General features: G+C 39.8%; 1 protein-coding gene across 2 annotated transcripts in view; it reads right to left on the bottom strand.

Annotated features, from left to right (window-relative positions):
* Nucleotides 1-1,140: 1,140 nt before the first annotated feature.
* CHRDL1 (chordin like 1) overlaps nt 1,141-27,480 on the bottom strand; it is a 41,486-nt gene continuing 15,146 nt past the window's right edge. The window contains exons 4-11 of one of the 2 annotated variants that reach the window (XM_085319581.1): nt 18,840-18,985; nt 17,727-17,820; nt 13,762-13,829; nt 12,229-12,403; nt 8,640-8,834; nt 6,340-6,507; nt 5,192-5,281; nt 1,141-3,908 (exon numbers count right to left, since the gene is read on the bottom strand). In XM_085319581.1, coding sequence (XP_085175707.1) covers nt 3,778-3,908; nt 5,192-5,281; nt 6,340-6,507; nt 8,640-8,834; nt 12,229-12,403; nt 13,762-13,829; nt 17,727-17,820; nt 18,840-18,985 — 1,067 coding nt within the window. In that variant the 3' untranslated portion in view covers nt 1,141-3,777. The remainder of the gene's footprint in view (nt 3,909-5,191; nt 5,282-6,339; nt 6,508-8,639; nt 8,835-12,228; nt 12,404-13,761; nt 13,830-17,726; nt 17,821-18,839; nt 18,986-27,480) is intronic. The other variant, XM_085319582.1, reaches the window with a different exon arrangement.

The following is a 27,480-nucleotide window of genomic DNA, read 5'->3' as shown; positions in this document are numbered from 1 at the left end:
AATGCATCTTAAAGGCTCCGGCAAGAGGCTTAGGAGGATGGAGCAGCAAAATGTGAAAATGAAGTCACATTTGTGTAGAAATCTCATTAAACCCATTCTTTCTACAGTATTGAACTACATTTCTATTGTAATCAGGAGAATCTAAACTTTAAAAATATTAAATCTGAATTGTTTTTACAGGCAAGGCAAAATGCATAATTGAGTAACATCAGGAGTAGAGAAAAATTAATATGAGGGATTCCTTCAATTATTAGGGTAATTAACATGTATTTTTTWAAAAAAATCAGTCCCACGCAGAGAAACTACGCAATCAGTAGTGATTCTTAAATCTCTTCCTCTSAAAGTGAAGTGAAATAGTAACTCTTAACTGATCCTTTTGAAACATTTAGTGTTCAAAAGAATGAACTGTCAAAGTGCTGTTGAAATAGTTGTCCCACTGCAAGCTTTAAATGTCTGATTTTCACATGTACTGAACAGCCAGGTTCAAGACTGAACTCAGTCTTGGTCCTGTGGATGCTGAGTGTCTTTGAATAGCAAGCTTTTGCTGTCTTGGTCTGAAATCGCTCCTGTTTCAGTGTATTTTCCTGTTGATTTAAATGAAAGCAAGATTACCGACTCCATGGATATATATACAGCAGCATATAACCGCAGTTAACTAATCGTAGCTAAATTCTGTCTGTGGAGGACCATACAGCTCTGCTGAGTTCACTAAGACTCCCATGTGCATACACCACCCAGCTTGTCAGGCCTAGTTTTAAGTGACTGTAAGTCAAAACTTGTTTTAACTTAAAAATCTCTCTTAGGTTTTTGGTAAGTTGGGGCCTTAGGTGCACTGCTGAAGTCAGTGTGGTTTAAGCTCCCATTTGAAGTATTAAGAATATGGATAACTGCTAAAATTTAACTGCATTCTTTCTGGCATTCTAAGTTTTGAATGTGATTTTCTGATTTCCCCTTAATTCAGTATCTGAATTCCACAAAATGCAGTCATACATTTCATCCCGCTGGATCAAATGGAGTCCAATCCTATGAGACAGGTTTGCCGATTTAGGTAGGCTCTCTCTGTGAGGTGACAGCAACAGAAATGCAAACGGGAGAAYTGAAACAATACATATTGGACCAACACATCATACACAAAATGTCTTGTTTTATTAACAACTTTAGAGTTTATTAATTTATAAAATCAGGTCAAAGTGATACAACAAGTACATAAATAAGTACCATAATAGACATACATCCCATGAAGAGAATGAAAAACCATGACACTGTGTATTTTATTGCTGTAAGTGACCAGAGACTGTAAAAATGCAACACTGCATTTACTAAATGATGCTTATGATTTTTTTCTTTTTTTGCTTTTCTCAAAGAATGTTTATTATACAAATAAATACACAATCTGGACTCTGCCTGTCCTGTCGCAAATACAAAAAACAGGTTGCCTTCTTCTTCTTCTTAAAAAATTACAAACACTGTACACTTTCTGCTTAGTCTTTGTTCATGAACTACTGCTACAAACAGACTGTCCACGAGGCAGGCCAGACAACCGTGTGATTTCTGACCGGGTTGTTACAGCTCCTGGGAATGCCTTTTACAATGTCTTCATCACAGGAATGATAAGTTTCAGTCATGCATTATTACAAGATTTATAGTAGAATCTAGCACTTCTACAGCACTTTTCAACCCAAAATATGCCAAGGTTCTGGGTAAACTACTTCTCCCCCCATTACATTGCAGTAACTTCTGGTATGAAACATACCCTGCTGAACAGCACCCAGCAGTGTGATAGACCTTAGGACACGTTTTATACACCAGCACAGAATTTATGAAGCCAGAAGGCTATGTTCCCAGTGGAAACTGGGCTGGGACAATTCACTTAGCTCTCCTTTTTATGAAAAATGATATAGGACATCTAATGGCGAGATGCTAGTTAAGACTTTGTATGTATAGCATGGTATCAGTTTTTGGTGTTGTTTCTTCTATAAGGTCTTACTGATATCAAGTGYGATGATTATTTTATTCTTGCAAATCCACCTGGATGCTGGAGGAGCTCCCTTTTTAGCATGTTTTCCTGGTATACAGCGGACCATGCTGAGCACTTTGCAGTGAGGGAAGTGTTCCTAAATATTATCTGCTCTCTATCCTGGCCTAGGGACAACTTGGTGGTTATATACAGGCAGAATCACAAAGGACTTGAGAATTAGAAAGTCCTGGATCAYCTTCTATATATTTTCCAAATTCCCTTAGCTTTTCCATCATGTTCATGTCTGCTCTCCTCATATGCCTCCTTCTCTTCATGGATATCCCTCCGCCACACTGCCTCCAATCCTGCAGGCAGAACAAGCAGGAGGCTTGGCTCTGGTGCCTCTCTGCAGAATGTCGGACCTCAAAATCCTCACTGTCACTGTTGATTTTGCTCCCTGTGAGGACCCAGCCGTGGTTGAGAGCATTTCCATAGAGCTATTTCCTAATGCATGTTTGAACAGCAGTGTCCATGTCTACTTGTGGAGTAGAAAATGGGGGCAAAAGCAGGGAAGAGGCACCTCTTTCTTGGGAACGAATCCAAGACTGCAGCCACAAGTCAGTGTGGCATGATTTTGCTGCCTCTTCAGAGAAAGCATTTTTCAAAGTGATAGCCTTGTACTTCTTTTTCTGGAGATGGCAGCCACCTTTCTTAAACATATCGTACGCATGCTATACTCAATTTATCCTTTGAACTGCCTATCTYAGATTTCTTTTTCAGAAAGACAGCAACTTGCACAAAGCTACTTGGTTCTAAAGACCTGCTACAACTGCTTGGTATTTGTCATGGCAGAGGTTTGTCCTTAAATTTTGTTTGAGAATTGAGAGGCCACCATCAGAAAAATGCAGCAATTTGGTTTTGTTACAAATTCGAATGAATCAATTAAGGAATGTCACAATTCTAAGGAGTTATTAATCAGGAGGTTTAACTCTCTAGGAGTTTTGAAAGTGTTGGAAGTACTTCACCACCTTCTGCCACATCACTTGGTAAGGCAGTGTATCAGCCAAGACTGTGTGTTAATAGGGCCCGCAAGAATGAAGTTATTAGGGCTGTGATAGGGAGCTAATGTGTTACATTTTATTTAGAGAAGTGGGTGGTGGTAACTGAGTGAAAACCACTTTAAAGTGAACATTTTCTCAAATTGCTACAAAAATATAGTTATTGCCACTAACACCTGCTGTTCAGTTTATGGACTCAGTTTGCTCAACTGCAAGACATCATCCCAAAGGCAGGCTGCCTCGGGTTTGGAGTTTGTTAGCTTAAATCTGTTTTTTATGTCTCCAACACAAGTATTGTATCATTTGTGTTTTTCCTCCCCTTTTAAAAAATATGAGTCATTTCAACACCAGAAATGGAATAAACTCAGCACAGGAAATAATGCTCTCCATAGTTCCTGCACATTTATTAGGTGTCTTTCTTTTCATTAGTTTGAACAACTTGCCAAATAATAATAATAAAAATGTTCTGTTTTCTCTTTTTAACTTGCAAAGAAATGCAACTCTAAGAAACTACAGTCTCTCCTTCTCCTTCCCCCACCAGTAATACAGAGCCTCCTAGTCTTTTTGAGGAGATATTTAAAYGGTTGACACAGACCACTACACATAAAGCAGCAAATTTGCTGTGCGTGATGTGAATAATTACTGCATTATAGTTTTGGTTTTTAGGGCAACTGTTGACTTAAGCAAAATAAGCCTGCAGTCCAGCTGCAGATCCAAGTTTTCATAAGTTTTCTTGTGTTTCTCCTTTCAGTGCTGTCTCCCTTAACAGTGACCCTTTTCAGATTTTTCAAGGTACAAAACCTTTACCAAATCCTCGAGCTCAGTCCTGCACACTCTGCTTTCACACATCTGGCTGATCTGAGCTTCTCCCTCGCTAAATATTTTCCACTGGCCTGAAAACAAGAATACAAAGGAGAAAGATACTGACTTAGAAAGGGCATAGAGAATTTTGGAGTCATTTACAAGCACTCTCTGGACAAACTGATTCACAGTGTCAAAGAGAGAATGTCTAATCCTCCCATGGAAAATATTTGAAGCATCTTACAGTCATGTAGTAGAGTCCATGCAAAATAACTTTGTTAAAAAAAATAATCAAGGACCAAAATATTATCCCTTTGTTGAATTCAGCAGTGCTATAAACTGAGCCTATTTATTTCAATCATTTCTGAAGTAAGACACTCTGCTTTATGACAGAGTGATGTGAGAATTTAAATCTGGTGGTAAACTGAAGTATTTAAAAGTCAGGAAGCAACAAGTCTAAGAAGTGTTTCGTGCAATGTGAACTCTGCCTACCTGTATATAATACAAACTGTGTTTGTTAGATACTACCATTACTATAAATTTTTGGTAATGTTAATAGATATGCTTGCTGCTCTGGTAACTAGAATACTATAGTACAGGTGACAATGACTGGTTTGGGGAAGGCTGAAAGGAAAACATCAGGAAACTCTTTACATGAGAAGGTTTCTACCCCTCACTAAGCCTGTATTATCAAGAAYAGATTATTCTGTGAAAAATACCTCCCTGCCTAACTGGAACCTCATAAAAAATGGCAACTTGTGTAAAAGAACTGGGAGCTAAAAATGGCTATATCTTAATTAAACTGTCAAATCAACTGTCATATCCCAAGCTGGATGAATTACAAAAAAGAAATTGAGCCAAGAATGATAAATGAATTACATCTCCTTTTAAAAAACAGGTTTTAATRATGAAGATACTATTAGAAACATAGGAATAGCTTCTTTCAAATATATATGTATATATAGGAGAACTCCTTCAGTCAAGCTGAATTTTTTCCCATCTGAATGAATTTCAGAAAAACTATGGTTGCTTAAAATGTTGCTTACATAAAGCCAAATAGTGCTGCTATGCTACAGATCCCCTAACGTCAGTCAAATTACTTCAGATTCATGGCAGTATGAGCAGAAAATAGCCTATCCTGTATGTTCTCCAGATGACAGGAGGCTAACACAGCATAGGCATGCACCATTGTTATATATATCTACATTTTAAATTTCTACATTTTAATTATTTTGATTTATACTTATAAAATATTGAAACCATGTATTGGAGGAAAATTTGCATATCTGTTTGAGTATGTAGAGTAAAATGGAATATTTTTCAAGGCTACGATTATATGGGAARAGAAAACTGAAGAGATCAGAATTTTACTTACTAGGGGTTGTCCTTGTTATCTGCTTGAAGTAGGGAAGTTCTTCAAATTCGCTCTTGGATACTTTCTCGACGTAGAAGTGATGCAGAATCCCTTCGGCAGAGAAATGAGAAGTGCATGTTACGGGGAGCGCACGCAGCGTTCTGGGCCTGGCTTGTCCTTCTGCCTTCGTGTACAGTTACTGCCGTCTTGAGCCACGCTCTGAAATCATCCTTACCAATAACTATGATATGAATTATGATTGAGAGTTTCTGAGAGGGGTGAGAATTAGCTAATTCTTTTCTAACATAGCTGAACCTTTCCTTAGTATGAGGAAATACAAGATTGTAACAGAAGCCAAAACCCAGTCTCCTGGAGAAAAGCAGTATGATTTTGCTGTCATATATCATTTGCCTGTCGTGAGCCAGCTGAAAACACCACTGTCAAATCATCATTTCCTGAACACACAGGGCAGTTATTAACCATCAGACCCAATGTGACTAGTCTTCTGGTCACAGTTTGGGTTTGGCTTTGTGCTTTAAAAAGAATTCTGGAAGTATATTGCTTACATGGAAAAGGATTGCACTATATGAGTTTGTCCTAAGAGAATTACACGCTTTCTGCTTAAAGTAGATAGAATTTGTAGGTGGCTGGAGAAAATAATTTTTGTTATACTAACTGTTCAGGTCTTACAGAAGTGCTTGGAGTTTTGAAAAGTTTTCTAATTTTTTCTAACTGTACCAGCTGTTCTGCTAAAAGTTAACTACTTCGATCTGTAAAACACTTCTTGCTGATATTCTAGACCATCATGGATGTAGTAACACATCGCTGAGGGTGATTTCAGTGGAAAGCTTTTTCATCCATCCTAAATAAGGACTTTCAAGCAGTTGGTTAAACCCTGGCTATCTATTTCTCAACAATAAATAATACAGGATTTTCCTGATAATCTGTTTAGCTTCGTGCTTTTGCTCACAATGAAGGTCAAGAGTTTTCAGAACTAGAATTTGGGGTTTTATTAAGACTTTTTGTATCAYAAAACTTGAGTGTGTTGGAAGGGGCTGTCATGGTGATGTCTTAGATAGCCTGAAGGACAGCAGTCGGGATGCTAGGATTAACTTGGGATTTTAATAGAAGATGATATGCAGTTTAAAGAAAGAACTTGTCTAACTCACCTTTTCTAATTGTCCACACATGTATTTCTATTTGAGGTGGCTTTTCAATCTCTACTGCAATTTTTCTGATGGTTTCTCCTTCTTCTGTGAAAATGGATTCATACACAGGCAATGTTTCTTTGCCACAGAAGTAATCTTTGTTGTCAAAGCTTTGACTTGGCACTTCTTCTGTTTTTAAAAAAAAGAAGCCCAAAACACATATTACAGCTTCAACCACGTCCTCCAGAACTTAGGCACAGACAGCCAAGCAGGTTTAGTGTAAAAGTAGATTTTTCATGTGTATAGTATTCAAATCCGTCTCCAGCTAAGCCCTGGACATTCAGGAGTGTTCTGTTCTGCTCGGTTCTGAATGCCTGGACATGGTGGCAAGATAGTACATGTATTTATAAGCCAGTTGCATAAGGAAATGAGCTGTATAGAGCCATGGTATTGGTCTGTCAGTATCTTCGTAATTTTTAAACCTGTTGTCAACTTTTCAAGCAGATGTGAAATAATGCTAGAAGACTCGAGAATAATTAAATAACTAAATGCAAATCAGTAGTTGGACAGAGTAAAGAATCACAGAATGGGTAAGGTTGGAAGGGACCTCTGGAGATCATCTAGTCCAAGCCCCCTGCTCAGGCAGAGTCACCTAGAGCATGTTAGACAGGGTTGCATCCCAGTGGGCTTTGAATATCTCCAGAGAAGGAGACTCCACAACCTCTCTGGGCAACCTGGTCCAGGGCTCTGTCACTCTCACAGGGAAGAAATTCCCCCTCACGATCAGGTGGAACTTCCTGTGGTTCAGTTTTTGCCCATTGCCTCTTGTCTTGTCACATGGGACAACTGAAAAGATACTGTCCCCATCCCCTTGACACCCTCCCTTCAGGTACTTATACACATTGATAAGATCCCCCCTCAGTCTTCTCTTCTCCAGGCTAAGAGACCCAAATTAGTGTTTTGCTGAGGAAAAGGGCAGAGAGAACTGATGTATTCTGCATTTTTGTTGGCAGCAGCCAGCTGGCGAGTAGGTGCACAAGAACTTGGTCAGCCAGTCGGTTTGTGCAAAACTGGATTAGCCACGGTGCACCTTATCTCTCGCTCACCTGGTGTACTCATAGGTAATACAATTGGAAATTGTACATATTTTGAGGGTAGTTGGAAGCTGGACAAGAACGTAAGAAAGACAAGATGCAACTTAGTGACAAACTCAGACTTCGTGAATTCTCCTGCTTATAGTTATAAGCACAGTTTAACACATACGAGACAGACCGCAGAGAAGGGTTCGACTTTCTTAAAAATTAGCACATGGAATCTTAAAGAAAGATAGTAACTTTATTTTTACTATTACATTTTCCATTCAAGCCTGTCAGCTAGATTTGCTGACTGTTCTTATCTTCAAATGAGGCCAATAAAAGCTATGGATCTCTGATTCCCAAGTATCTAGAAGGATCCAGCTACTCACCTCCTACCTACCTAGCACCACTGCACCACGCTTTTTCCCAGCAAAGCTGGGAGCAAAGCTGGGAAGAGATATATGACTGAACAACTCATTTCCTCAGAGCGTTTCTGCCCAATGCATCACCAAACAGGGATGGGCCATACAAATTAGGAAAGAAATGTAAAAGCCCAGATGGAACAGGACACTCCTCTGCCCTTTATATCATATGCAACATGGCTGGTCATCTGGCAGACCACCCAGTAGATAAGCAGATTTTCACCAGTTGTAGGCATTAATTTTACTAAGTAATGATACAGAAGTTTAATGATTAACGCAGCACAGAAATGTAATACTAAGTTTGTGTTAAATTAGTATTATCTTAAGGATTAAATTATATAATTGGGAAAAATCATCTTGTAATCAGCACTTTTGAATCCTTGTGGTATGTTTTGAAAAGCAGGAATGATAATATCTCCATGCAAACTTTGCAGGCTAGAAAATGATCTGAATGTTCTGTGAGCATTGCAGTTGGGGAAGTATAGGAGAGTCTTCTGAGGGTAATGAACTCTCTGTGTATGTTTCTGTAATATTCCCTGTGGAAATGAGTGCCAAGAAGTCATGCTAACACTAGAGGGAAAGTCAGTGAGCGATCAGAACATATGTTCCCCCAGCAGCGAGCCTCCCGTCTGCAGAAGAGCAGTGAACAGGAGGGCTGGCCGAACAGCTCTGTCTATCCTGCACTGCAATCCCTGCACACAGATCAGAACAACGGGCACAGTTAGTGCTATTTTCATCAGAGCTCATCATGACCAGAAGGCCTGAGCCAAGCCCCTTAACATGCACAGCAAGAAGGTGGTCTGCAATCAGCTTTTTGTTTTACCTGGACAGACTTTACAGCATTTTCCTTCTACTTTCTGYGGGTATTTGCAGGGATATTGTTCTGGACAATGAATTTTCTTACATTCTTGTTTGGTGACGTTGCAGGTGCACAACACACACTCTACAATTCCAAAGGCCCGGAGATTAGGATGCCAAGATTCACCATGTGAATATGTTTTGCCATTTGAAACACACACTGTAAAAGAAGAGAAAAGTAAGAAAAAGTACAACTGGAAAAGGTATGCTCACAGGTTACTCCCCCATGAATATTGATTTGATTCATGCACATTTGTTTAAAGCAGTATCTCTGTACATAATTCRTTAGTGTCTCTGGCCCGTTTCTATGCTTGATAACTTTAGTGGGAGTTTTGCCCCTTAAAAGACAATGAGTCTAAGCCTTTGATCGCTCTTTTCTGAGCAACTTTGCTTTGATTCCAACTCTGCCAACACTGATATCCCTGACTAATTTCAGCAGAACAGTGAAGGTGGCTGATTCTAGTTTTTGACTAGCTCCTCTGCAGTGCATGTGTTTCAGTTGTGCATCATTACCTGGCTTATAAAAGTCACTTCTCCTCCCCCTTCCTGATCTCAGTCTACATACAGGACACAGCTGCTAAACTTACTCTGGCTTCTAGAATTAAATTTGCACCCAACAGCATCGTGACATTTGCTACCGAGCCATCTGTACAACTTTTCTCACCATTAGCTGAACACTGCCTTTGCAGGGAGAGCCATGCTATCAGCAGGATGGATTAGTGCCACCAGGGACTTTTATTGCTTTCACATGGCACTGCCTGCTACACAACACACAGAGCAAAGCAGGAGAATTTTAAAAACTTAATTTTGATTTTTTTTTGTTTTTTTTTGTTTTTTTGTGGCGATAAATATGTCTATAGGTAGGTAGAGATGTTTGGTTTTTGGAATCATAAGAAAATATTAACATGAAAAGGTGCATATGGGAATGAAAATTCATTTTAGCTGCATCTAAGCATCTCAAAATATTAATTCATCAGTGCCCCTGAGAGAGAGAGAGAAATACAGCTGGCAAAACGAGAATGGAGAAAATCCCTACCTGGTAGAAGCCAGTTTGGGTCACCCTGCAGCTAATGGGAATTATATCACTTTACACTATGTCTGCATTTGCCCTATAAACGTTACTTCTTTCTTTTTAAATATTTTATAAACACAAAGAAAAATGCAAACTAATCCTAACAAGGTGAAAGAAAGGGCACTGCCTGATTTCTAAAAGGAACTAAAATGAAGCTGGGGTATGTTGTAAATATTTCCAATTCTTCTAATATGCCATCATTTTATTAATGCTTTTATTTGTAAAATATGTTCCTATTTTGCCTGTAACTTTCAAAAGCAATTTAATTTTTATCTGTAATCTGAAATTTACATCTAACTGGTAACAGATGTGACCAACTGGCTTATACTTTACTGAGTTACTAAGATTTATGGTGGGTGTTCTTTGTAATGTATTGTCTTTCATGGGGTTATGCCATCATTTGGTTTATAATTTGCTACTTTTTAACTCTTTCCTAAGACCTGCTTTTATTTTAAAGGTGGAAAACAGTTTTGTTTATCACATWAAAAAAATTAAATGTTATCTGTATACTCCAAATATGAGAGAAAACAAGTATAAATGAGATAGAACTGATAAGTACTTAGCTGCTCAATAGGCTTATTACATGCTTAAATAATGTATTATTGGTTATATTTATGCTTATATAGATTTTTGCCCAATTAGAATTTTCCAGATCTTTTATGGACATACATGCTCTATGATTTCTCCCTGACAAAGGAAGGAATAACACTTGATACTGTGTAGATATATATTCTTACTGTTTTAAGGATGCTAAACAACGAAYAATTAACAGAGTACTCTGAGGCAGCAGATGAAACTTTCAGTAGAAGCCAAAATAYGACAGATATTCGAGTTCTCAGATGCCCTGTTTTCAGTGCTCTTTATGTTCAGAATTATAAATCTCTATCCGTGCAACTGCACAGTATTTGCATGCTAGGAGAATTGTTTGTTTATTTTTTAGCTTGCTGAAATGTATCTCGGGGGGCATGTGCATTAATTAATAAAATAYTTGTTAATTGCACAATAACAAAAGAAACGCCATGGTCAGCATTCTGGTTTCCATCACAGGGACTTCTCAGACACTCTCCAGGCAGTGACTGTCTGAGGTTGTGGCTGTTACTACAYGGCATCCAGAAATATGCTCTTTGTCTGTATGCTTTTTATTTGCTGAGACAAATCAGTTAGAAATTGCTTTGATGATGTCTTCATGTGTGAATTACATGTCAAAGATATTGCACTGCATGGAGATTCCTGCTCCTAGATTCAGCATAAAACGCTGGCATGATCTGAATGTTTTTTCATGGTTGTTCAGGTGGATAATAAAGATCCTATGGCCAACATTCCTTCTGTTAGTTAATACCTTAAAAGATTAGTTGGCCATAATACAAGGGCTTTTAACTCTTTGTGGGTTGTTTTTGAGTGCATACTGACTGGTATTTGTGGATAGCTATTCTTTACATATGCTCTTTTACACCTATTTCTTTTATGGCTTCTTAGTCCTATTCCTGCAAACCTCTGTCCATGTAAGTACACCCACAGAAGTGACCAGAAAYTGAGCATCCTACTCTTTTTATTGTATAAAAACTGCTGTCCCCACTAACTGGAGAACTGGTATTTTCCCTCCATTTTTTTTCCCTTCCTGTAATGCAGCAGGAATATGGTCTAGTCAAGGTTTGATGTATGCACTTAAAATTCTGCTGTCCCCATAACCTAGTATTTCCTGTATTATATCATTAGAAGGCACCAATGAGTCTTATAGTGAGATTCATTACCTTAAGTATCTTTGCCTGGCTACATCTCAGACATCCAACCTAGGTTAATTGCCTACTCTCCTTGTAGCATTAGTCATKGAGGAGAAATCATCTCCCCCATGAGACATCCCAGTGTCTCAGACAAGCAKTTTAAGGTCGGGGGAGTCATGGTATTTTCTGCCTTGTGAATAACTCACTACATCTTGAGGCAGCAAACTTCCTGATACCATGACAAAACTTTATGATTTCATATTTGTGGGGCAGTTTAAACACAAGCTGTTTACAGGTACTTAAGTTACAAAATAGGAGACAACGTAAAAAAACCAAGTCACGAACAGATTGTTTCTGACTGGACAAGTCACTGTGTGAACCAGTTAGCAAATCTAAAGGCCTGGTGGTCCCAGCTGTCTTTAATGGCCTAAAGCACTCACTTCCCTGGTCATAGCAGCACGAGTTCTTAGAATTACGCAGCACAGTCCTGCAAAATAATTCAGAGAGCAGCAGAGATAGTGTGATGCCCAGGCAGAGTAAAAGGCACTAACTGTCGTATGTGCAGGCACATGGACCTCAGTCAAAAGCTGGTTTCACATCTTTAATAATTATTGTTTTTTGCCTTTCTGATTTGCAGTGGGTCTCTTGGTACCAGTGTGAATTTGCAAGACTCCTCTGCTATGTATATTAGGAAGTCTTTCAGAGTTATAGGTGACAGATATTTGACCGCRAGTAACAGTGTAAAAAGTACTTCTCTTTACCTCGTCCATGCCTATGCTTGTTGTTGATGACGATTTGTACTATTGTTCCGGATGCTTGCTGGGGATCTGGGAGGACTCCACGGTTGCTCCTGGTGTTGGGAAAGCGAGGAACATTGCCTGCCTGCCTAGCAGAGCTGGGCAGCGGGTCGTAGTGGGAGCGATGGTAGGAGTGTCTCTGTTTGGAGACAGAAAGAGGGCAGGAAAGTAAATGTGTCTTTCCAGTGAGCATGAGGATAGAGGCTGCACTAGAAGCTGAATTCAGACAAGTGTGTTGCCACTGTCATCAAACAGGCTTTAAATATAATGGATAGCACCTTTCTAAATAAAGGCCGTAAAGGTTTTGCAGACAGTTAATATGGTAGTGAAGTCCTCTGCACATACATAGTTGGAACTCATCACAGCAAACTGTATGCGTCAGTGAGGCTATCTATATCTAAGCTGGTTATCTAAAGTCCCTAATCAAGTCAGTGGAGAGAAAGGCACTTTTAGAACATGATCTGTCTAACCTGCTGTGGCTCTCTACCTCAGGAAAAGATGAATCACAACCCAGAAGTGCCTGTTTCCCTCCATTTACTAAAAGAGAGTTCAGAGTTAGACCTCTACTTTACTCATGTGTAGGTTTAGATGAGAAGAATTATAAGGTTGTCTAGTTTCCCTTACCAAAACTGCATTGTATAGGGGATCTGGTGGCAGAGCACACATTGAGAATGACCGTCCAGCTTCCTGTTCTCCTGCAGCAGCTTTATACTCTCATACAGGGGCAGGTTTACCCAACCTTGTGCAGACTAAGCAGAGCCTTACTAGAAACTGTCTGAGCTCACAGACTGGAAAGTTTCATTTTATTTGCTGGAGAAAGTAGTCTGTGCAGCGTGTTTTCTAGGACAAAAACACTATGGTTGTTTTCAGAGAATTATTTTCCAAAACACCCAGGGGGCACGAAGGGAGAGTGTGTATTACAGCAGCTACATTGAATGGCACAGTTCTTCTCAGTAATCCAAAGACCTGTTGGTTCATATGTTTAGGTAGTGCCCCTAAAGCTTAAATGTTCCTCATATTCTCTCTGAACATTGTTATAAAAATCCAATCTTATGGAATAATTTGTTCATGGTTACTCTTAACACTGGAGACAGTGAAGCCCCTGAAGTACAAATATACATGTGGATATGTCAGCTGGGAAATAAGTGTTTGTCATTATGATTTAAAAGCAATACTATTTTTGTATAACAAACAACACACCATGGAATTTTATTCTTATGTGGCATATACAAAAAGACCAAATCCAGAGTCCACAGGAGCTGATCCGAGTTTGWCATTCAGAATTAATCATGAATTCAGGTTGAATTTGTTAAGCAGTTTGCAGAAGTGGAAGAAATCAGTTTTGGGCTGGATTCATAGAACCCAGGTTGAAGCAGTAGATGATAGTCTTATACTTTGTCAGACCTAGTAACATCCATTTCTCTTTTTTTCCCCCCAGAGTACTGGCACGCACAGCACAACAGGAAAATGTATCTTTAAATTGTGGGTTACACTTACAGCTTCCCTGTTGGCTGGCTGCCGGAAGATATCTCCGTCGGAGTGCTCCCATGATAATTCTCCATCTCCTGTACGTGAAGCAGAACAGTATCAGTTAGGGGAATAATTGTGTATTGTCTTGGGAAATGCTTAGGGGAGAAGTCTCACCTAGCTTTACAGCTGAATTTAAGGTGCAGGTTGTGTTTGTGTTTAGAAGTGGTTTCATTGTACTGGATTCTGTATGGACCTAGAGGAAGATCCCTTTCCAGGTATCTTGCAAACTTAGGGCCAACGTTTGCTATCAGATTTATGTGGCTTAACAAAATGCTCTGGGCAAGATGATTTCCAGAACCATTTGCCTATGTGATCTTGGGCAAAGGCAAGGAGACATGACTTAGCTAAGCTCACAAGGAAAGGGTAAACTGGGTGACCTTCTGTCTGCCGCAGGCTGAGGGAACCCCCACGCACAGTTGCTGTTGCTTCGTTGACATGCAACTTGATTGTGAACTGAATCCGGAGTTACATTCTTGTAGTTGGCTCTGAGGTGTAGCCATTAGTAACTAACATTATGTTATATATATATATAAAGGGWAAAAAAAGCCACCTTTTTTGCTGTAAATGTTCTGACCCCATATTTATGTTTTTTTTTCCTTCTTATTTGTTCTTCATTTAATAGAAATGGGTAATTCAGACTTCGTCTCCCAGGTATGATTATGAACTAGGGAGGCTCTGTCATCTGTTTATGAGAACGCACCTCTGTCGAAGACAGACTATTTGACAAACAGAAACGATSGCCATGCTGAGTGCATGACTCACTAAACAAAAAGCAGAAGTTGTTTCAGGCACATGCAGTGAGTTATGCCATGATGTATGAGAAACTGGCCCACGAAGGCTCGATCCCATCTAAGTTCATAGGATCCTGTATTTGCATGTATGGAGTATGAACTGTTTAGCCCTGCTGTTTTGAAACAGGCGAATAAAATACTGCAGAATAAGACTCATAACACTAAGTACATTCATAACAAAGTAAGGACATTCTGACTTGTGTTGTAAAAGAGAATGAGATTTTCCAGGGCACTTGCAATTTGTGCTTGTGATGCAGAAGGAATGAATGCTTTTGAGAATCCCTGCAAAGGACTTGTGGAGCCAGGCTCTGGTTCCTTGCAACCAAACATGTGATTTGTGGAAAGGAAAGTTGGAAAGAAGAAGAACCCCTCAGTTTCTGTTCAGGAGTAGTGTCTAGTTGTTTTCTGCGTAAAGACAGCTTCATAAATACAAACATAACTGAGCATAAGCCACTGCAGAAAATGTAGAGGGAAAAATCAGTTCCGGCTGGAGAGCAAATGTGGTTTAAGTAGGCTTTAAAGACTTATTGAGAGATATTCCGTGATAAGATGAGCTATGGAACTTGAATTGATATTCGATTCTTGGAAAATTTACATGAGAATAGGAGAAATCAGCGTGGAGCTGAGTTTGGAATTTTCCCCAGCCTCGGCGTTCAGATATAGGCACAGATAAAAACTAGTGGCTTAAAGCCGAGCTCYGGACATGCCGAGCATTGCCACTGGAATGCAGTGCGGTACCACATCACGGGCCTGGTGGTTTGCGTGACTGGCACAGATCAATGCCATGCACAGACTCAAGCTTGGGGCCTGGAAGCAGGGTAGCTGCAGTATTTAGGAGCGTGTGGTACGGGCTTGGGAGAGGCGTGATGCTGATACAGGCATGCTTCCAGTCCTGCAGTTAACTGAGTCACCTTTAACTCAGTCAGATCCATCATGAATCCTCTACTTTATTGCACACTACATATTGTCACCTTGCCCTCTACATATGCAGTTTATGAGAGCTTTCCCCTTGATTTAATGGAAGCTGGATCCATTAAAACACATAAACTAACATCTGAACTATAGGGCCTGGAGCCTTTTCTAGTCAGTAGTAGAGGAATGAACAGGATATTCAGCAAGTTTGAATATATTATGTTAGTATTTTTTGGCCATGCAGGGAGCAAGAATTGACTCTCAGTTTCCTCCCCATGAGCTGTGCTGGTGTCTTGATGCAGACATTTTGCTTAGCTTTGCATTTCGTAGGAATCACAGGGTGGAAGATAAAACAGCTTGTGCCACATTGAAAAGGACAAGGTTAGTTAGGAGAGAAAAGATCATTTTTAAGGTTTTGTGTAAGAATGATAAACAGTGGAATATATTTTTAGGAATAAAACTCTGCATAAATAGAGACATTGGGTCTTTTCTATTGTATAATTCAGTTTAATCTCACCTCTTTTATGGAAATACTACTTGTAATGAACTTGTTTTCCTTAATGACTGCCTCTTTGGTTTCCATGACTGATTTCTCCAGCCAAACTAGTTTACAGCATAGCTAAGGTCTTATACTTGGTAGTCTGAAAGTCAGTTTGATTTTTTTTATATATACAACTGTAACAGGTTGGCGTCAAACCCATATCACCCTGAAAATTTTCCCAACTGTCCCAAGGAGCTAAAAGTAGCAGTCAGGGGACAGATATCAGGAATCAAATGATTACTTTAATTAAACTGTCAATGTATTAAATTTAAAATAATATATCACTAGGTTTCATCATGGGGAGCCAAGACTGCAAGGTGATAACCTTGCCTGCTTGAGATCAGAGACCTTTAAAAGCAGCTTGYCTGGGGAAATGTTCAAAATGTGTAAAGAAGAAACTGGGGAGTAGCATAGCTAAGCAGCAGAGAATGAGGCACAGTCTCATTCTTCTCCAGGCAGTACAGAAATCCTCATCCTTGCTCTGACAGAGCGGAGGTATTTTTGCAGCACACAGCATTGCCCTGCAGAAGGATTAGTTGAGGTCCTGCATGGTGCCRCACTTCAGTTAATTAGCACTGCATCTCAGCGGGGTAAGTAGCTCAGAAAGCTTGCCGCACTGGCATAACTACACAGTTTCTGTTCAGGAAGGTGCTCTACTGCCTCTGCACCGTGCTGACTTGCCTTCATGCACCGCACCGTGACACCCTACACCACACGCTACAAAGCACCGATACACCCTGGAGTTGCCTCTTTCCGGCTCCGGCCCTTCGCCTCGCAGGGTTTCTGCTCCGGCCTGTGTAGTTAGTAAGCTCCTTAGGACAGGGACTGTGAGACTGTGCTAGTCTGTGCTTCTAAACTCCAGCACCATATACAAAATTACAAAATTGCCCATACATACACTACTCCTTATTTTTACCAGGCAGTAGTACTGAGTTCAGGACATAGGTGCGCAGAGATGCAAGCAGGAGAGATTTTCAAAGCAGCCTGGCATCACTCATCTCAATAGAGTGGCACATCTGAAAACTGTAAGCACCCCTACCTGCATCTCTGAGAACTGTCCATAGGTGCTTAGAATCAAAAGCCACTATGTGAGATAGATAAAATACATTTAGAAATTTTCAAACATTTAGATAGGCTCTTAGACAGATATTTAGGCTTAGACATTTAGGAAAGCTGAGAAGGCTGGTGGTACACTTCTCTAGAATCAAGATCCCTGTGTGTACAAGATCTAAGATGCAATTACTAGTAAAATACAAAAATTACCTAAATACAGGTTAACACYTGATTTAAAGTGGAACAACTGGTCTTGTCCTGTGAATTGAAATTCTTGTGTCTTGCACAACTAGAGCTGGTCTGGTAWCTTGTCAGATAGAGGCTTATTTTTATCTCAAAGCTTTTCTACCCAGAGCAATGACAGCTATTTCAGTGTGTTATTTGAATACTTGATTTACCTCATTACAGGGATGCAACTTTGTCATCAATGCATTCTCTCCTCATTTCAATTTAGGAAAACAAAGTGAGCAATGTTATCCTGCTGCAATGCAAGRTTTAATTCCCCCACATGCAGTGCATTGTGAGTAAATGGGAAACCTGCAGACCTGAGTGGCAGTGCTCCGGTCTGGCAGGGGTCTGGCAGGGGAAGAAGTGAATTCAAACCCTTGTCCTCCTATAGATGTACTAGGACTTACCTCTGCAAACTGGACAGCAGGACTCCGGAACAGAAACTGGGAAAGAGCAAGTTAATTTGGGACACGTCTTCAACCCACAGTATACATTCCCTTCCTGCCAGTAAAACACAAGGAGCATTTAGAAGGAGAGGCATTAATTCATATAGTACTGTATATGCTTTTTTTGTGAGTATATGTACTGATGTTTACATAAATGTCACTCTAGTATCCAAAAGCAGAATGTTAGACCAATGAAAAGTCTGAATAGCATTTCTTCAATGTATTGTCACACAGAGGAAAGTCCCTTAAAAAAAAAAAAAAAAAAACACGCAGAAAAAGGGAGAGGTTGAAAAAAAGGAGGTGGGAGAGAAGAACCTCAATGAGTTTAAGCTCAAAGTATGCCTGGCACTGTTTGGACTAAAACAAGCCGATGGCAATTAACCCCCACGTAGTCCCTCTGGTGTGTCCTACCATCAACCTGGAGGGAGGACTTATCAGGGGCTGAAACCTTYGGTCACAAAGTCCCTTCAGTACTTGGCCTGTTAAAGCTCTAGGTAAGGTAGAACATGATGATTCGATCAGGGGAGGTCGGGAGTCATCAGTACCTCATCCTAAGAGCGGGCTGGATCGAGAGGGGTGTTTTGTTCAGACAGGAGCTCGGAAGTGTCCCTGGGTGACTGCTCGGATATGCTGCATTTGAACTGGTGATGTCCGGGGGATTGACGTGTGGCCTGCAGGCTGGTTACGGGGCTCTCCAGTGCCAGCCTATGGGGCTCTTCACTTATCAGCTTAGCCCAAATGAATCGAGTTTCAGTCTGCCACTTAGTGCTGTATTTTCCAGTCAGATTCTATGTGCCAAGTAGCAATATTTTACCTGCTGCCTGTGTAATGGAAGCTCACTTACAGTGGATGCTTGACAGGGTGAGCTTTGTACACTGTATTTTAGTAAGAGGCAGCCTGGCATTTACCAGATGCTGCAGACTGGCTCCAAGCACTCTGGTGAGCTCCAGCATTAATTCCCAGTTCCCAGCCTCTGCTGTGTGTTGTGTATTCCCCAYATTTCTGTGTCCTGTCCTCCAAAAAGGAGAAATGAAGCGTAGACAGAGCATGGCTCTACCAAGCGATGTTACTTACGGAGCAGCTGCACTGGGCACACTGGTTTGCTTGTCTGTTCTGGAAAAGCCCTTCCGCCACAAACATTTCGCCATGGTGGTAGGTGGTGCCATTGTACTCACAGGATTTCCCGGTGATTTTGCTGCTTACTGAGAAAAGGGAGTCTTCTGGAAGCAATGGGAAAGGAACACTTCATGACAACTAGCAATATCATAAGTACAGGGGAGGAAAAACATCCCTTCTGCCCTGATTATCTTATTTCTTAGAAGTGGGCAGGTTTAGTCATACCACAAAATAGAAGTGACATTCTCAAGCTGCTGTTTTGCTAAACTTCAGTAATTCATGCTTTAAATGTCCCACTTGTTTTAGGATTTCTATGATCAGCTGCAAAGCCAGCACTGAGGGCCTTGCCTCATGCTGCTGTATTTCCTGTTGCGCTGTTACAGCATTTGCTGCCTACTAGGTAGGCAGGGGCAGTTATGTGCCCACTATTACCTTTGTGTGTTTTTTCATGCTTTAATGTAGAAGGCATTAGGTTCCATATATATATATACAGAATCTCAATATCAGTAACACCCTTTCCAGTATTTTCCCCCTTCTTAGGACTGGTGTTATTTTATTAATGATTTGTAGTGTGGTAATACTTAGGAGTCTTAGTTGTGGGTTAGCACGTTGCACTATAGGGCATGCATGATGCTGCCTTCATGCCAGCCGCAGGCACAGACCTGCTGCTATATGAACTGCTGCGGGAACTGTGTCAGGAGCAAACAGACCCCAGAATAATTGTGCCATGGAAATGGTTGTTCCTGGTGGCCTTTACATTTTGTTGTTGTTTATGGTGGTATTTTCAAAACAGGCAAAATCTGTGAAACTCAGACTTCCAAAGCCACCTAAAAAAGCTGCTGTTTCTCTTATATGCATATGAAAGGCAGATGTGCAAATTAGTACACTTTGTTTGCAGAACTCAGCACATAGGATGGAGTGCGCAAGGTGGCAGTGTCAGTTTAACTCTGAAACCTGCTCTGCACCACCTGGGTCAGATTTTCTTTCTATGACTTAAAGTTATCCATACTGTATGTTGGAATATCCCCTACACTGTTTTAACTATTACCAGTTGACAAACAGTGCAGAGGAACGTACTTTACTTACAAAATGTAAGTTACTTTGGTACTTATATACATTTTTAGGTATAAAGTATATATACTTTGATACACTATAGATTTACATTAACATGATTTTAGTATCTCAGCATGGGAAGAGGCGTTCTGAACAAGAGCTCCATGGAAGTAACAGTGGTGTGTTTGTTGTCTGGAGCCAGAATGACTTCAGATTTCTAGGAATGCAGCTGAAATTTTGTTTAGTGGGTTTGGGCCTTCATGTAAAAGAAACCTGACCTGAAAATTCCAGTTTTGCTATAGCCGCTTTCCAATCTATCAGATAACCATGGGAAGATTTTTCTGTGAAATTATGCCGCCAGGGAATGCAGTTTTTTCAGCTGGGAGCTCAAGCAAAAAAGCAGGAGTTTTCCAATGATAAGCACTAGTGTTTAACACTGTTATTCAGAGCTTTCCATAAGAGCTTTTTTTTTTTTTAATTTTGGCACCATCAAAGAGTAATAATCTTTTCAATGGTAAATGTCAAATCTGACTGTGAAGCATACACATCCTATGGTATTTGAAGGTCTGGGAGGTTAGCAAAGAACCTTCTGCTGTGCTCCAAAGGTCAGCAGAAGTGAAGTTAGTCATTTAGGGCTTCTTGACCGACATTTCATTTCTCTTCAGGGGATAGATACAGTATTTGCACTTCTACCTTTGAATCACCAGAGACAGCATTATTTCAGTACAATCAAAAGCATCTAATGGTACCTTTCTAAAATCTTACAAACAATACAAAGCTTTAACAACACCTGTGCTTGGCATAAAGTGCAATGCTTTCAGCATTTTCTATGTGGTTTATTAGTAATACACATTCTGGAATGGCAAGTTGTATGCTCTAATTAAGACATATCTTATGTAAGTCATCAGCAAGAAATTCAAGTGAGAAATTCAGCTACTGTTGCATTAGGCATGGATATTGGAAAACATGAATAAAGAGGCACTTCTTAGGACTCTGCCTCCTCCAGAAAGTTGTGTCACCACAATTCTTTGGGCTTTCTGGGGATCACCTTATACAAAGCAGAAAGACAGACTGTCAAATCCTTGCTTATCCCTTTGCACCTCAGGCAATTGGAAGCGCAGTAGAACTGCAAAGAGAATAAAAGGAGAAATAAAAATGAAAGGAGAATACAGATGGTTCCTGACTGGATATAAGGGCCTGTTAACGCAGCCTCTGCAGGACATTGCTATGCCTGTATGCAGTGCCTGTCCAAAAGCAACCAACAGGGCTGGCTCATGGTCTTACACTTGCAAAGACCAGTGCTTGAAAGGCTCATCAGGACTTCTCAGAGAATTTGATGAAGAGAGTAAATTTTACTGCAAATTTACTTTGGTATGCAACATTCCTAAATTAAATCACTATGAAATCCCCAAATGCCTTTAAATTATCAATTCTAAATATGGAAGGATGTGAAACTCTTGTTTATATGATGTTTCCACTTTTACCCCGATATCCCTGGGACTGTTGAACTATTGCAGAGTTCCTATAGGATCCCAGCTGCAGATGCTAATGAAGAAAGGCTTTCATTTTAAATGGAACTACTAAAATACTGGTTGGCCGTGCAACCCTGCAGCAGATAGTTTTCCTCACCTACATTTCTTTTAAAGTTGATCACAGAAGTTAGGCTTACAACAAAAATAATGTAACATATAGCCCAGAACAGATGTACATCTGCCTATTGTGGGAATAATGGGACTGAATTTTATCACTATTCTGAAGGTTTATTTGATGTAATGGCTATAACTAAAGTTAGTTTTCACCACAGGGAATTTTATTTTAGGTCCTGATGCAGCACATGATTACCTTTTAGCATATAAACTGAATGAGGCTATTTGAGTGCATAAAATAAAGTTTGGAAGAAGGTTTCAGAATCGAGACCACATTTTTGTGGTTAGTGCAAAAAAAAAATATACCATCATATATTGGCAATAACATATTGGAGAGTGCAGCTGATCCTCTGCAAACACAGTATCTGTGTAGAATTGCAAGGAAGCTTTGTTTGCGTATCTATGTAAAACTTCTGTCTGGTAAAATTTCTGTCTCTCCTTCTGTCTTTGCTAGTGTATTATTTCATTTCTACAGTTAGGCATTGCCTTGGTTTCTTTTCTAGTGCTCTTTAAATCATACCTGATTAGAGGACTTCAGACTCCCTCATGATATCATGTTCTCCTGTAGAATGTGAAATTAGAGTGATTGTGGATTGTTTTAGTAAGTGCCAGGTTTCAACTTTGAAAAATCTTGGCATTAATGTTCATATCAGCATGCAGTGCCTTGCTTAAGTTATGTTAGATTAATTAACTGCAAATATACTGCATTGCTCAAAGCCCTGTTTGTAAACCTTATTTCCTAATAAGCGTTGTTCCCAAAGCTTTATCTGGCATTTTAATGGTGCTGAGTAACATTGTTTTAATTTGCTGCCTATGCAAAGTACCAGACAAACCATGTGTGAATCCTTTTAATTAATAGGGTTCAATCTGAGCTTTTCTTTTTGGCATTCACAACACGTCAGTCAGTGGAAGAAATATAAAACAGACAGGGCAAAGATATTATAGCATCAATGATAAAGGAAGTAGCCTTGTTTCTGGCACTGGTATTTATTCTCCAAGGGCTCAGACTTCACTACATAGATGATAAGCAGTGCTTACTTACATTTGCCTGTGATTTAGGGGGATCAGGATAAGACCATGAGTTAGCAATAGCACTGATTTATCACCAACAACTTTAGCATTAGGCAATGCCAAGGGGCTAAGATGTGCAACCTCAGCTTAGAACATGATTTGCTCTGGATTTGAAGTTATCCTGTAAGTAGCTTTAAAGATTGAACATGAATGAAGAAATCTTTTAGGTTTTACACACAGGCAACAGAATACAACTGCATCAAAAATGTGATTAGTTTCAAATAATCTTTATTTTTAAAAGCAATTGCAGGCTATGGCTACTACGATTGATTTATTATATATAAGTTTCTTCTCTTCCAAACCTGGGAACCTCATCCACCATTAGTCTATGTAGGCAGTTTTTCACTGATTTACCATATGCACAAGGTAAATCCTGGCCTTAATGAATATTTCCTTCTGAATTTAGCCTAGGTTCCTGCTGTAACTCTCTTTGCTTAAGATTATATGTGAGGGAATGGAAGCTTGTCCTAGGAGGAACTACTGATCTAGTCAAGCAAGATTTATATCAGTTCAGATCTACAGTACAACCTGATATGAAACTTCCCCCGAAATAGAATTGCACATTATTATATTTCACTTTTTCTATGAATGATAGTCCCTTTGACAGGGGGTATGAAGAAACAGAATGGCAAAAAGTTCACTATGAAGAGATGCTAACTTAGCGTGAAGTGGCAGCAGGTGGTATGCTAATGCTTTCTTGGTAGTTTCTGACAAAACAGTGTTAGATATGGATTTGATAAACCACAGGCATTTTATGGAAATTTTCTGGTTCAATAGATTTTCCTCAAATCACAGATTTTTCATGGAAACCTGCCTGGGTTTCAGATGGTCTGTCAGGGACTTGAGATTTCCATGGTCCAAGGTTTGAGAGCCACTGTGCTACGTACACACACTCTGAGCAAGCAGCCCGGGGCTCCCTGGTTTATGGAGCTTCCAGGCTGCAGGGAGCCACTGATGGATCATGGATCACACTCCAGTTGTGGATCCACTAATGGATCACAGTCAGTTTTGTAAACATCATCATTTAACTTCTTCTGTTTATAACTGTATTCCTTCCTGGATTCGTATAAGAGCTTGTTCCTGAGATGCTTTACCCTTACTTGGATATGGAGCAGAAAAGCAGCAGTTATCTGCAACTAATCCTTTGAACAGCCGAGAGAAATTCCACTGGCAGTTCCTGGTGTCTGAAACAGTGGTAACTTCTGTAAAAATATTTCTGTGTAGAGAGTGAGAACAGTAACTGGCTAAGGGAAAACTAGCTTTTTGGAGAACTTCACATAAAGGTGACTTACTTGAGGAAAGGCTTCAGGATCCAGACCTTACTACAGTCAGTGAAATTTTCTACTTGGATCCTTCAGGATGAAGTCAGCATGCATGGATGCAATAGCTAACAAATAGATCAATGGTTTCTAACTAACTCACAGGCTGGCAAAACAGCCTCAGAATCAGTAAGCAATCATAGCATGCTAATCAGTAACTTATCGTTTATTATGTGAAGTCTGACCTTCAAGACAAGAAAATCCATTGCTTTTGGGTGGCCTCAGCCAATGTGGACAATGAGACCAAATAGCTTGGCTTTCTCAAAATTATTGTGCTGAATTTTACCGATCTGCAACTAGTAATAGTTTGAAGTGGTAACACAGTATCCTCCTGAAATGGAGATTGTACAGGTTGGGCAAGGAAAGCATGTAGGTGAAGTTCATGCTTCTGCTTATCTCTTGGTATAGTCTGTTAGGACTCTGCACTGAACTAGAGAAAGGGGCTGTGGATTTTTATTGCATCTCTAACCAGATACTTTCTTGTACAATACTCTGGCTGTTCTTGTTTGTACTTTCCTTAACACTCTCACTATTGCTTATTTTAGTATCAGAACATCTGGCAAAGATCACTTGAAAAAATCCTACAGACTCTTGGCTTGCTGACTTAGAAACTATTTTTAAGCTGCAACATTCAGAATTACCTACTGTCATTTACTGAAAAAGATGGGCTTTTAACATCGAGCAGAAACACTAGGCACTCAGCCTGGCTTGGGTTTTGCAGTTTGTCTGTTTTATTAACCACCCTTATAAAAACAATCAAGTGCTAAACAATATGAAATGAATCATGAGGTTTAATGCCTTAAAAAACTTACCATACTGGGAACTGTTCTGCAGATATTCTCTCTGGTCCTTTATGAGTAGACAGATGATAGATTATGAATTTGAATCCAGAGAGGATTTTGTGAAACATGTTTGATGAATCGACATGGAGCACAGGCATGGACAGACCAAGAGAATGAGGATTGGTTCGGGACCCTATTCCCTAGGTAAGCAACTGCATTCTGCCAAGATTCAAAGGCATCTGTTTGCACTGTCATCCCTCCTGCATAGTCCCGTGTACTCCCTACGATCATTGCTACTTTCTGAACACAACTGGGAGAGCCAGATTCATTGAAACAAGTACTTCAAAGCTCTCAAGGTTGTATCCTGGTCCAGCAGACTGTCTCTGGGCACCAGAGCTAATGAGTGTCCTCACATGCTGCTTCTGTGTGGAAATCAGGACATCCCAAATATAACAACATAAATCAGGTGAGGCAATAACACTTGCCTTGGCGTTTTAAATTGGGGAGTTTAAACTGGCATTTGGGGGGATTTAAAATTTGGCATTTTCAATTGTACGATAACTACTCAGAAGCAGCATATAAAGAGTCACTATGAAGAATCTTAATTGAAATAAAACTCAGCTCTTGAAAATGTGCAGATCATGGGCATTTATAATGCCTGTTTTCCTGCAGTCCCAGTGAAAATAAGGTACAGTGATAGTAGTGGGCTTGCTTTGTACTCAGAGATCCAATTAATGTTTATCTTCTGCTCCAGAAGGGCTAGTGCAAAGAAGTGGTTAGCTGGGAATCTAGATTTCCTCCTTCTGCCAGTGTGGTTTATTTCCCCCAAAAGACCTTTGGTGTAGGCAACATTCTCGGATCGTATCATGGCATGACTGTGCTATGCTGAGACAACGTGGTGAGAGGGGCCAAATGCAGAGGGGATAAAAGGAATCTGTGTAGCACTGGTAGCACGGGGCACTGTAGAACAAGGGTCATGGTCAGCTGGTGTTAGGGCTAGTGCATAGCTCTGTTTCTTTCCAGACATTTGCCAGTCTTCCCTCATTATCTGTGGAGGCCTCTTGCACACTTCTGCCTCAGAAAGGCATGAAACTCGTCAATGCCATCCACACTGCTGGTGTAGCTTTGGGGCTGGATGACAAACTGAGGCCTCAGTACCATCAGCATGTGGTGGGACAAACGTTTTTTTATTAGACTTTTGCAAAGTCAACGCCACTAGCTGCTAAGAAAGCAAATGTGTTTACTTCTATCATATCAAAAATGATAAAGTAAAAATATTTTATAGCTACTTCATCACTGGAACTAAATTCTGATTCATCGTCTCATGGGAATATAAGAACTTCAGGTAGAGAAAACCTACTACACTGTTTTAGTGCAAGCTTATCTTCTAAGGTTTACCTAGTATTATTTTAAATAATGTTTGTGGCAGGAAGCCCTTGGGGAATTATAGCACAGTGTAAGCCAGCAAACTGATTTTTCTCCTATTAAACATTCCTTTGCCTAATTTCTTCTCTTTACTTTTGTTTCCCGTCCGCATGAATGTGTCACCTCAAGGTTTGATCTGAAGTCCATTGAATGAAATAGATTTGGAATCTGGCCCAAACACCTACTCTGYGTGGTAGGATGTAAAGGCAGTTTCGTCTTTCATCTTCTGTCTCATATTTCTACCATATTCCTTAGCATTTGTAGAGAGGGACTATATCACAGTGAATAACTGCATCTGTTTGCATAGAAGGCTCAGTCCAAAAACTATCAAAGCTAGCAGAAATCTGTTGATTGACTACAGTAGACTGTGGATCAGTCCTCAGTCCATTTGCATTTGCCCTTTTCCCTCAGTCCATGCATCACAACCTACCTTCTTATAAATCTATGATTTAAAGAAACATATATGATTGATGTGTGAATGTCCCTTAAAAAAAAACCCAAAACAAAAACAGTTCAACCATGTTGTTTTTAAAGCAGTGGCTAAGGTTGATGATAAATTTGGATTGAAAAACTGTGCTGTCTAAAAACTGCAAACACAAGTCCTGAACAAAATCCATATGTGCCTCTCAGAGATGCAGGTGTCAAAGATATTAAGGCACAAAATGCTTTACATTAAAATAACTTAAAGGACAAGGTTAAGCTCCAAAAACTCCAACGTAATTCAGAGTTAAGCACAACAGCTAGTCTTTAATATGGTCAGATGGTAGAAGGAATATGAAATTCATTGCTTGAAGGAACTAGTAGCACCTTATCTAAGTAGTATGAACTTTCATACAGATTCAAACCAAAGATGTAGTTTCAGTTTGAAAACTCAAAAGATTGTTGGTTGTTTTTAGGCTTCTAGAGCTAAAGTCAGGCTATTCACATTATTTTAATATATTTTCTGTAGCTTAATTTCCTGTGTTTTCTTTTATAGTAGCATAAAAGAACGCCCAGCAAAATTCTGAAGTCGTTATAAAACACTTTCTAGGTTGCTCTATTTTAATTTCTTGTCTAAGGTTGAACCATTATATGAATCTATCAATCACTCTTCCAGCCAAGGAAGCAAATTGAAAGAAGTTTTGGAGTAGTTTGAATCTTGTCTGAAGTATTTTTGAAGCTCTGATGAAACAGTTATCTTGGAAAAATTCTGAGCAACATATCATGTCAATCCAAAGACTGGAATTCTAATCCTGTCCTCCATGTGTGCGGATACATGTTTTTTTCAGTGTGTATTGGAAACTGATTTACAGATAGATTGTTT

Source organism: Rhea americana, unplaced genomic scaffold, assembly GCF_003343005.1.
Source record: "Rhea americana isolate MKP2758 unplaced genomic scaffold, rheAme1 scaffold_6, whole genome shotgun sequence".
NCBI classification, from domain to species: domain Eukaryota; kingdom Metazoa; phylum Chordata; class Aves; order Rheiformes; family Rheidae; genus Rhea; species Rhea americana.
Note: the sequence above shows the minus strand (reverse complement) of the source record. Positions and strands in the feature narration are given on the sequence as shown.